At 40.8% G+C, this 11627-nt stretch overlaps 2 protein-coding genes across 10 annotated transcripts in view; both read left to right on the forward strand.

Moving 5' to 3' along the window:
• hnrnpm (heterogeneous nuclear ribonucleoprotein M) overlaps positions 1–4827 on the forward strand; it is a 9626-nt gene extending 4799 nt beyond the window's left edge. For 4 of the 8 annotated variants that reach the window (XM_032525611.1, XM_032525612.1, XM_032525613.1 and 1 more), the window contains 10 exons: positions 1159–1312; positions 1410–1459; positions 1547–1616; positions 2076–2198; positions 2774–2830; positions 3179–3247; positions 3340–3441; positions 3569–4152; positions 4250–4301; positions 4394–4596. In XM_032525611.1, coding sequence (XP_032381502.1) covers positions 1159–1312; positions 1410–1459; positions 1547–1616; positions 2076–2198; positions 2774–2830; positions 3179–3247; positions 3340–3441; positions 3569–4152; positions 4250–4301; positions 4394–4557 — 1425 coding nt within the window. In that variant the 3' untranslated portion in view covers positions 4558–4596. Of the gene's footprint in view, positions 1–1158; positions 1313–1409; positions 1460–1546; positions 1617–2075; positions 2199–2773; positions 2831–3178; positions 3248–3339; positions 3442–3568; positions 4153–4249; positions 4302–4393 lie in introns of all 8 variants that reach the window. The other 4 variants (XM_032525610.1, XM_032525616.1, XM_032525614.1 and 1 more) reach the window with 4 other exon arrangements.
• Positions 4828–5176: 349 nt separating this feature from the next.
• timm44 (translocase of inner mitochondrial membrane 44 homolog (yeast)) overlaps positions 5177–11627 on the forward strand; it is a 7912-nt gene continuing 1461 nt past the window's right edge. The window contains exons 1-12 of one of the 2 annotated variants that reach the window (XM_032525619.1): positions 5177–5418; positions 5879–5983; positions 6546–6725; positions 6821–6901; positions 7019–7168; positions 7366–7502; positions 7984–8069; positions 9582–9674; positions 10240–10364; positions 10560–10610; positions 10812–10901; positions 11491–11601. In XM_032525619.1, coding sequence (XP_032381510.1) covers positions 5389–5418; positions 5879–5983; positions 6546–6725; positions 6821–6901; positions 7019–7168; positions 7366–7502; positions 7984–8069; positions 9582–9674; positions 10240–10364; positions 10560–10610; positions 10812–10901; positions 11491–11601 — 1239 coding nt within the window. In that variant the 5' untranslated portion in view covers positions 5177–5388. Of the gene's footprint in view, positions 5419–5874; positions 5984–6521; positions 6726–6820; positions 6902–7018; positions 7169–7365; positions 7503–7983; positions 8070–9581; positions 9675–10239; positions 10365–10559; positions 10611–10811; positions 10902–11490; positions 11602–11627 lie in introns of those variants that run through there. The other variant, XM_032525620.1, reaches the window with a different exon arrangement.

Below are 11627 nucleotides of genomic sequence, written 5' to 3' on the forward strand. Positions count from 1 at the left end.
GTTTTTCAGACAGCAGCAGTGACCAGTGCTAGTTGATGTCGGTTAGCTCACAGGGCTCTAGAGTGCGAGCAACCGTTTTTCTCTAAGTCGCACCGGTGCACCTAGTGTCCTCGCATCCGCTTCCTCTCCACAAACAAAGCAATGTTGTTTATATCGATATGGTTTAATGTTGCGTTACCTGACCCATTTCTTCTGTAAAGCCGTGCCTGCGTTTGGATCTCTCCTCTTACTTTCTGCACAGCCCCGCCACCATTAACTTGCACACGGCTCCCCAGCAACATGGAGAGACACAGCGACAGCACCGGTCCACACTTTCTGACAGTTGTCTACAGTTTTAACTATTATTAACACAGCTTTATATTAAGCATGAGAAGCAAGCCTGTATTTGTACCAGTGTTTCCACTGGTAACTTTGCTATTGCGGCCGCCACGTCAAAAAACACAGAAGTTATTGAATGCAACTAACTTCAGTTCGTAGAGTAATAGTGTGTGAGACGGAGCCTGCTGGACCTGGTGAGAAATGTGACCTATGGCCAGAATATCATAGTCCATAAAAATGCACCGCAGTGACGATAGACATTTCGTCTGACCCACCGTTCAACCCGTGCTAGACCCACTCATGAGTCAGCCGTCACTCAGAGTAGCACATACGTCCATCGCACCAACCCTCTCCCTAGCTCTCTTAATCAGTTATTGTTGAAAACAAGTGGAGCTTTCTCAGAGACTTTTTTTTTTTTTTTATATATATAAATATATCCTAGGCTATTTATTTCAGATAATTTACATGTGTTGCGGCTGTATGTATGTGAAACATACAACTTCAACATAAGCACAATTTGGATGTGAAAGCAGTTATAAATAGCCTATGTGACAATAAAATTGGTTTTTAGTTAAAATCAACAAATAATTGTGATCTCAAAATAATCATTATTTTGGCCATAATCGTGCAGTCCTACAGCAAATACATTTTCAAAATTGTAGCCCAAACATAATTAGTATTTTTATTAGGAAATAAACAACTTTCCTGACCAGTAGTTTCAGCAGTAGTGTACAGCCGGTATTTAATCATACAGTATTTTTGTTGGTAGGAACATGGTGTTGTCTTTTTGCCTTACCTGTGGATAAACAAGTAACTCTTAACATTGTTCCTTCCCTACAGCTTGACTACAAAGTGGGCTGGAAGAAGCTGAAAGAGGTATTCAGCATGGCGGGCATGGTGGTAAGGGCTGACATTCTGGAAGATAAGGATGGGAAAAGCCGAGGCATGGGCACAGTAACGTTTGATATGCCCATTGAAGCAGTCCAGGCTGTCTGTATCCTTTTGAAACATGTAGAATTGGGAACTGTTATTTCAGTAGAATCTCATTGTTTCAAAATGTCTATGGTATGCTTTCCTTAATAATTTCACAGCTATGTTTAATGGGCAGCTGTTATTTAACAGAGTCATGCACGTCAAACTGGTATGTTACCTAAAGCTCACTCACTGTACATTGGATCACATTTTGATTGGAGTGCATAGTCTAAATGCATTTGTTGGCTTTTGTCAGGATGAGAAGTCCCTTCCCAAAGATTTTGGACCACCAGACAGAGCTGCTGCTGCCGCTGCTGCTCTTCCCCGTAAGTATACTCATAGCTTTTGTCACAGGGATTAAAAAAAGTACTAAACCAATGTCCTGTAAATAAAATACTCTAAAAGACTCAGGATTGTTCAATTTGATAACCACAGTATCCTTGCCAATTAAAGCAGATTACTTTAGGTTGACGGAGAACGGCATCTGTGATCTTTCTTTGTATTGGGTGTTGACGAAAAAACACCCAAGGTTTCAACGGTGACACTATTGGCCACTTACATATCGCCCAAGAAACTATAACGTACTGAAGATTTTGATATTAAACCAACATTTCACAGTGGTTAACATGCCTTGAATGTTTTTTCAGCAGTTTTGATACCAAAAATGAATACCAAAGAAGAAGAATATGTGCATATGTTTGTTTTTTTCTTTCTTCAATTTCTTTCTACATACACCTCATTTTCTGTGTAGGCAATGTCTTACTGTAGCCATTTTCTCTGCCTAGGTGGCCTGAGTGGTATTGGTTTGGGCCTGGGACCTGGTGGCCAGCCCATTGATGCTAACCAGCTCAATAGAGGAGGAGGAGGTGGTGGTGGTGGAGGAGGAATGGGCAACATGGGCCCTGGAGGTAACTAGCTCCAGTGTTTGTTTTTGTTTTAACTGTGCATATTATGCTTTCCCCTTTCCTTTTATTGTTATATAGGTTTACAAAACGAAAAAGCTAAAAGTGCACCCCAAAAGGACTTAACATCTCCAGCAGAAAACACTGTTCACAAACTTCTCCAAACTCAGGTCGGGTCTATTGTGGTCCAGCCTTTACTTCCGTGACAAACAAGCGTCACTTTGTAACACACATTATAATGCTCGCCTAGCTGCCAGCATGGCACTCCCTCATGCTCTGCAACTGACAAGCTAGCAGAACCTACTGTGCATGTGCTACTCACAGCAAAGATGGGACAGAAGTGAGATGCCTCACTCTAACTAAAACAGAGAGATCAACACACAGGGTGAAAAGAGGAGCGGCATCAATGTGCAATACAACAAATATATGGTGTTTTCTGAATATTAAACAAACCTATTCTGGTACCACCTCTAAATACAATTTATGAACTTGAAAATGAACATAATATGAGCACTTTAAACCATGCTTTATTATTAGACGCAAGTGACTTTGTTGCTTATGATTATTCTTCTCACTTGTAGGAATGGATGGAATGGGCTTTGGCAACATGGGGGGACGTATGGGAGGAGGCGGAGGCGGTATGTACTGAAGTTTTTAAAGTAGCTCTTACTGTATTTACCTCAACTACTGAATTTACAGCAAATCCACAATTTAACTGTATTACATTAAAGTCTTTCCGTCAATTCAAGGTATAATTCAAGCCTTTAAAAGAATGTTTCCCGAAAACATTTTTAACAAGTTTTTAATTATGTCACAAAACGGCTTAACAATGGACCATAGCAAAATGGAATATGTTGTATGAATTGTCAGTTTTATATATCATGCACCCAGACAAGGGTACCAGGCACCAGATTTCTGTAACTAGCCTGTCCACCTGTCTCTGGTTGTGCCCTCTGACATTAAGACTCTCTTCTCCACTTTACTAGGAATGGACAACTTTGGAGGAATGAACAACATGGATCGTTTTGGTTCTTCAGGAATGGGCAGGATGAACGGTAAGAAGACCTTTTAAGCACTCCAAAGCAAGCGTGGAAGACTTTCACGTTTCGCTGGATGTTTCTAATGGTTTAATCTCTTGCATTGTCAGAGATGGACCGTGGGATTGGTGGTGCTTTTGACAGGGAGTTTGGGCGCAATGAAATGGGAATGTCTCGCAATAATTTTGGAGACTCCTTTGAAAGAGGAATGGGTTAGTATTTTTAAGGATTTCGTTTGAAATTCCTCTAACTACTCTGTTAAGCCTCATTAGATGTAACGCTCACTTCAGCTTAGATGGTTTGTATAACTTTATTTAATTTTAATTTATTTTTTTAAAGGAAACTCTCTGGGTATGGACCGCATGAACACTGGGATGGACCGCCTGGGAACCAGCATGGATCGAATGTCAGGGATGGACCGGATGGGCATGGACAGGATGGACCGTGGGTCTGACCTGGACAGACTAGGTTCTGGGTTCGACCGGATGGGTTCGGGGATGGACCGGCTGGGGCCCAGTATGGACAGGCTTGGACCTGGCCTGGACCGTATGAGCTCCAGCATGGACCGCCTCGGCCCAGCTGGGTTTGAACGCTTAGGCCCGTCTGGTTTGGATCGCATGGGTTCTGGCCTGGACTTTGGCTCCCCAATGGGTATGGATCGCATGGGCAACACCGGGATTGACAGAATGCCCAGCAGCTTTGACCGCATTGGCTCAGCTGGAGGAATTGACCGCTTCCCGTCCGGTGGCCTCGACCGCATGAGCACTAGCATGGATCGGATGGGGTCTGCAGGTGTTAGTGGTCAGTTTGATCGCTCTGCTGACATGGATCGTGGATTTGGTGGAAACTCCTTTGGAGGAGCTGGAGGGCCTGGAACTGGGGGAGGCAATGTCAGGAAGGGATGCCAGATCTTTGTCAGAAATGTAAGTATTTATCTGCGGGGTAGTTGGGCTTTAATAATTTGATTGGTACCTTCTAATGCATGGTTGAATTCAATTTGGAATTCATTTTGTTTTTCAGCTGCCATTTGACTTCAACTGGAAGATGCTGAAGGATACCTTCAACACATGCGGTGAGAGCAGTTTTATTTTATAAATATCTAAATATTGCTTGCTAGTTTACATTTTAAGATGACTTCTAACATTGCTGTTCTTCCCTTTGCAGGCATGGTTCAGTATGCTGATATTAAGATGGAGAACGGCAAGTCCAAAGGCTGTGGTGTGGTTCGCTTCGACACCCCTGAAACTGCTGAGCGCGTCTGCCGGACCATGAATGGCTATCGGCTGAATGGAAGAGAAATTGATGTTAGGATTGATAGGAATGCATAAATTATGTTTGTGCTACATCTGACATTTCATTTAGTCCATATGTCCGAATGCTCTATCATCTGAATTGCCGCATTCATATTATAACTTGGTTTGTTAGATATTTGTAACCGTGAAAGTTATTAGTAATTTGTCACTGTCAGAGTGTTTTAGTTTTTGCTTAAATTTGACTTTTTTTAGAGACCAAACTTTTAATTTTTTTTCTGTCATGCTTCAGCTGTCATTGCCTTTTGTTCTATAAGGTGTTTTGATAAATAAACCTCAGTATTTGAAGTGCTTTGGATTGTTTTTGTGTTATTGCATTACCTGTCAATAGTGGACTTGCCAATCAACAGTTCTAACTTGATAATGAAAATCAAGTTATAGCTTTACTGCAATTTGAGGTGCTTAAAGTTATTTACTCACCTAACTCTTGGTTGGACAGTTTTACTTGTTAATGAAGATGACGCTTGTGTAATGGTGCGGCGAAATGAAATTATGCCAGTTTAACTAAATGGGGTTAAAGCATACAGGGTTATGCTCTGGGGATGGCGATAGCTCAGTCTGTAGTGATTTGGTTATTTGGGTTGGGAACTGGAGGGTTGCTTGTTAAAGTCCCCATACGGACCAAAGCATGTTGGGGGTCTGGTAGCTAGGGAGGTGCCAGTTCACTCCTGGGCACTGCCAAGGTGCTCTTGAGCAAGGCAGTCCAACTGCAGCCCCCTCACTCTGACATCTCTCAATTTGGTGCATGTATAGGTACTGAGCATGTGGCTTTAATGAAGTCTACATTATTTAAATTAGCGCTCAAGACTCCCCCCACGTGGATATGGAAGGTCAGTCATTACATTCAAGATGGCGACCCCCTTGTGTCAGTGTTACCAGGTGAGTGCTTTGTATTTCTGGGTTAAATATCAGCATTTGAACACTACGAATTGGTAAGGGGAGAACTTCAACAAAATATTAAACTGCCAGGTTCACCAGAGACTGGAAGTGAGTTTTTTTTTTACTGACCAAGTTGCTAACTTAGCGTTCGCTAGCTAAGTTAGCTCTGAATATTAAGCTATCCAGCTGGCGTTTGAACTCTGAAGCGCAGGACAAAGTCAAGTAAAATGTCGACTTGGGTATCTAGCTGCATGTTCTGACTCTCCGTCATGCATTGTAGTTGACTATATTTGGATTATCACTCCTTTTATTTTTCTTCTAACACTAATGACGGCGTTTCAGCTAAATATTACGTATCATGCAGTAATGATTTATCAATGGCATGCGTGATTGTAAGTAGGTGCGTGGTTATCGAGAAGTCTACTCAAGTTTGAGGGTGAATTCTCATGTCTGTCTCCAGATATGTGTAAGAAGAGGCTTGGTGGCCTTCCCTTCCTCTTACCTGCTACTTCACAACAGACCCAATGTTTACAGGATACGTGGGGTCCTCACATGGTCTTCACAGGTAGGTAACACATGACATAAACTATTACTTTCATATTCTGTCACTCATTTTGTTCTTTTTTTTTTATCTGTGGAGCGGTTTTCCGGTTTTAGGTTGGATGCTTTCAACCCCAACACTTCTCCCTGCAATTTCATTTACAAAAGACAGACTTACTGTATATTTGTTGGTGTTTTTAGTCTTTGGATAGTACTGTTGTAACCTTGCAAAATGAGCACACATTCAGTTGCCAGTTTATAACTAGCTAAAACCAATACCGTCTGATACAACAGTCCTGCTCTTTTTTTTAGAGCTCTGAAGAAAGCACACTTTTGCTGAAACAGATCTTGGCATGAAGTATGCTACGGTGCATATTTCTCATTCTAATGTGCTCCTGTTGTCTTTACAAGTTATCCTACTTGTTTTCTAAAGTTTTCCACGGCATTTTAAGCAGTAGGGAACATCTTCACTGCAGGTCATAAGTTTAAAGTTTTATTGAACTGCTCCAGACATGCTTGGAGTTAATTAATTGTATGTGTTGTGTGATATTCATACTAACAAGGTGCCTTAATCACCCCTTCTGCAGGTACGGCATTTGTCAGGGGAGAGAGGTGGTGGCAGAAAAGGTTTCCTGGGGGAGCTTCTGGAAAACATTAAGCAGGAGCTTAACAAGAACAAAGAAATGAAAGACAACATCAAGAAGTTCCGGGAAGAGGCTAAAAAACTGGAGGAGTCAGATGCATTGAAACAAGCTCGAAGGAAATTTGTTAGTATTTGGCCACACAAACACAGCATTTGTATCCATGTTGTTTTGAAAAGCTAGTGTTAGATTCGCAATTGCCCCATCTGTTTTTTTCTTAGAAAACTATAGAGTCTGAAACAGCAAAGACCTCCGATGTTCTGAGGAAGAAATTGGGAACCATCTCTGAGACAGTTAAAGAGGTAAATAAGTATCACAATCAGATGTATGCCTTTCTTTTGATGCCGTATGATAGATTGATGCTATTCATGTTGATCTATCCACACTTACAAGGTGTGTGTGTTTGTGTGCGTGGACAGGGGCTAGAGGAGGTCAGCCGTACAGATATTGGGAAGAAAATCATGGATGGAATGGAGGAAGCAGCCAAAACAGCAAAGACCTCAGCAGAGTCCGTCTCTAAAAGTGGAGAGATGTTGGGGAAGACTGGTGCGTTTAGAGCAATATCAAAGGTATGGAGTCACTGGTGCAGATATATTTCCCTGTCCAAAGCATTCATTGGTTTTTGTTTCTCGCTGTTGCATTGTTAATAATGTGTCATATTACATTTATAGAAACCTAAAGAAACACAAAGTCATGAAAAGGATATACCTGAATACTGCTGGTACTTATTAGTTCTCTCTTCTGCTGCCTGTTCATCTGTTTTCAGGGCATGGAGAGTGTAAAGAAAGACATTGGTGACCTGGGTCACACTGGCCCTTACCGGCCTCCTGCCAGACTCAGGAAGAGGAGTGAGTTCTCCTCCAAGGGGGCAGGGGATGGCAGCAAGGTCTTCGAAGCCAACGAGTACGTGAGTGCCCTCTGCTTTGCCCTGATACAGAAAGGGGAATGCCCTTCATGTTCATAGATGGCTGATATGGCCTCTTGCAGTCTAATACTTAAAATACAGGAAGTGACTCCAACTGAAAGCTGAAAAACTGTGTGAGCTGAGAATCTCATCTTGTCAGGTACCAAGAGCCTCAGCAACCTTATCTGAACTACTATTAGGGAAACGTTAGTTTGCTGAGATAATCAAACTGTAGTTTTTCCAGAAGAGAAACTGCTGAGTGGTCTGTGGTCATACTGTGTTTTAATAAAATAGGTGGTACAATTCTCAAAGCTGAACCTTGATATTATTTCCAATCGTTTTACAGTTAGTTAATCATTCCAGCTGTAAATAGTGTTTTCCTATCTGGGTTAAATGTGATGGTTAGCATGAGCGCAGAAAGTCAACAGGAACACCTGTTTCCCTCCCCCTATTTGAAGTTTTACTTTGTGTGTTCTTTAGAGAAGCAATGGGTGTGGTGCTCCACAGAGACTCAAAATGGTACCAGCAGTGGAAGGACTTCAAAGACAACAATATGGTCTTTAACAGTAAGTACTAATTGATCTTTCTGTCTGCATCCTTGGCTGTTCATTTAAAATAAGCTGTTAATGAGTGCACCAGATATTTTCTGTTGCATGAACATTAAGAAGGCCAAGGCAACTAGCATAAAGTTGTATGCAATTTTATGTCGGAAGTGAGTCATAAATGGAGAACACCCCCCATAATTGCCAAGTTGTAATTAGAGCATCAACATGTTGGACATAGTTTGGGAGAAATGCACATCCTCCAGGTTGTCCTGCATGTGATGCTGCTGTGGGTTTTTTTCACAGCTGGTGAGACCAATAAATCTTAAAACTTGTAAACACTTTACTAACCTTCAAGTTGATGAGGCTCCACCAATAGGCATTTGCTGAAAGAGTCACTTAATGGGATAAGTTGGAGAGTGTGTAAAATAAAGGTACATCACTACTGATTTAGTCAACATTATACACATTAGTTTGGGAAACAACGTTGATGATCAATAATGTATGGGAAGGTGAAAAAGATCACCTGGATTACAGTTGGGATAAAGTCAACAGAATTTCAGCTATGTACTGTATGAAAGCTGTTGTTGCAGCATCGATACTTTTGACTCCATCTTAAATACTAAGTAATTGGATAAATCTAATAAATCTACGGCAGATCCTTTTTTATCTTTTTTTTTTTTTTTTTTTTTTTTTTTTTTTTTCTGATTTAAGTCTGAAAAATAATTGCCCTCCTGTAGCTCCAATTATGAAATTAGTAATAGGTACTTAATTAGTTGATAAACTTTGTCTGCACAATATGTTTTACACAGCAACACATGGTATATGTCATGCTTAAAGGATTTTTAATTCAGTGCTGTGAAAGACTGAAGTTTTTAGATGCAATGGAGCATGGAGCACAATCACTTCCCTGCCTCTCGACCCCAGCACATTGGATATTGCTTGTTAAGGTGTCCAGAGGAAAGTTTTGCATCTTCATCCAGCCCTGCTTACTACATGTATATGGTGTGTGTGTTTCTGTGTGAGTGAACTGAAAAGATGTTACCTCTAGCTCAACCGGTAGAGTGTGCGCCCCAAGTTGGCTGAGTCCTTGGCAGCAGCCCGTGTTTGAATCCGACCTGCGGCCCTTTGCTTCATGTCATCCCCTCTCCCCCCTTTCCTCTTTATTTGCACTGATAAAATAAAAAAAGACCCTACATTTTTTTTTTTTTAAAGATATTTGCTTATTTATCAAGCCATGAATTGGAATCATACAATGCTTCATCAATCACCCAGCAGCGATGCATAGCAGGATTTTGCTGAGCCTCAGTTTTTAGCCTTTTCATTCCCCACATTAGCCAACCAGCATATCCTGTGGGATTTCATATTTTTGACAAGAAGAATTATGTCTAATCTCTGTATATGAACTTGATATGAATTTTTTGAAGAATTTGCTGATCTAAGAGAAGTGTGTGTGTGTGTGTGTGTGTGCGTGCGCTGTAAGGCTCAGATTTCAACTTAAAATCTAACATGCTCTCATTCGTATGTTCACTGCAGGGTTCTTTGAGATGAAGATGAAGTATGATGAGAGTGACAACGCCCTCATCAGAGCAACTCGCGCTGTAACCGACAAGATGACTGACATCATAGGTGAGAGACTTCTGGTTTAATAGTCTGCATTAATCACACTGAGAGGTTAAATCAAGCGATAACAGAAGAGACAATGCTTGTGTGTACTTCAAGGTATATACAAGTACCTTAAAGATTTGTGTGTGTGTGTGTGTGTGTGTGTGTGTGTGTGTGTGTGTGTGTGTGTGTGTGTGTGTGTGTGTGTGTGTGTGTGTGTGTGTGTGTGTGTGTGTGTGTGTGTGTGTGTGTGTGTGTGTGTGTGTGTGTGTGTGTGTGTGTGTGTGTGTGTGTGTATATACACACAGCTTAAAGAAAGTTCTATTTTTTTATTCATCACATAACTAAATTACAAATGAGATTGAGAAGCAAGGTGACAAAGCCCAGATTGTGTACTTTCAGTAAGACATGTTATGAATCCAGCAGTAGATTGATGTCAGCATGTTTACTTCAGAAAAATAAACCATAAAAGAAGCATACTTTTTGTCACAAAATACAGGTCACTACTTGGGCACAGTTGGTTCTACGGCTCATTAACTGATTGCTAAATGCCTGTGTGTGTTTCCTGTCCCTGTTCATGTGTATTTAGGTGGCCTGTTTTCTAAGACAGAGATGTCTGAAGTACTCACAGAGATTTTGAAGGCGGACCCATCCTTTGACAAAGATTCTTTCCTCAAGCAGTGTGAACGAGATATCATCCCAAATATTCTGGAGGTAAGTTGTTCGGCAAACACCGCTGGTACAAGTGTATATATTGATCAAGTTGAGACAAATGCCTGACTTCAAGAAATGTTTTATTTTCATGAAACATTTAATTAAAGTAGATGTAATCAATAGAAGTAGATCTCTGTCATCAGGTTCTGATTGACCTTTTCAGATGTTTCTGTTGTGTGCTTTGTCGTCATTCAGGCGATGATCAGAGGGGAGCTGGAGATACTGAAGGACTGGTGTTATGAAGCGGTACGACCTTGCTCACACACTGACAGCTTGAAATTCTGAAACACAGATACCATAGGCTTTTCTTGTTACCGAAATGTAATGACCACCATGCTCACAGAACACATTGGGGACATTGATACACATACTGGGTGGGCAACTTTTTATGAAATGTTAGTCACAATGTGTTATTTTATCTGCTTTTACTCCATATTGGGTGCGTAGACATACAGCCAGCTGGCACACCCAATTCAGCAAGGCAAGTCCATGGGACTTCAGTTCCACTCTAAGATCCTGGACATTGACAATATTGATGTAAGTTTCTCCAGACTACACCACACACAATTAGTTTTCGCTTAATCCCAGTCATTTATTAGTTTGCAATTAATACAGGTATTCTAATATTGAAAATTCCTAATATTAGCATTTGGCCTCAGGCCAATAGCTGGTAATCTAGATGATAGTTGCTGGTTGGAATATTTTTACAAACAAATTCACATGAATTGTCATATGGGTGAGCAGACATTAAATGTTATTAAAAAAAGAAGAAATTAAGTGTTAATTGCATTGCAAATTAGCATAGGCTAAACATGCTGTGGTGTGTGGCATAGGTTTATGCTACATACTTGTTCCTAGACAAATAGACATTAAATACATTTATAATAGATACTACTTGTCTTACTCTTCTATCTTTTTTTTTTTTTATTAGCTTATAGCTTTGCACCTGCTTTTGTTTTCCCACATTAGAATAACACATAGTTCTCAGGCTGTGTTTAAGTTCAACCGTAATTATATATTTTTAGATATCTCTTGAGCCATGATAATCTCCTTTTTTAATACTTGAATGCTGTCTAAAAATCAAGTTTGTTGGTTCAGTAAAGTATGAATGTATCCTCTACTCCAGTTGGCCATGGGGAAGATGATGGACCAGGGTCCCGTGCTGATTATAACTTTCCAGGCTCAGTTGGTCATGGTGATCCGAAACACCAAAGGAGAGTTGGTGGAGGGAGACCCTGTAAGTTACACACACACACACACACA

The sequence above is a fragment of the Etheostoma spectabile genome, chromosome 9, assembly GCF_008692095.1.
Source record: "Etheostoma spectabile isolate EspeVRDwgs_2016 chromosome 9, UIUC_Espe_1.0, whole genome shotgun sequence".
Classification (NCBI taxonomy): domain Eukaryota; kingdom Metazoa; phylum Chordata; class Actinopteri; order Perciformes; family Percidae; genus Etheostoma; species Etheostoma spectabile.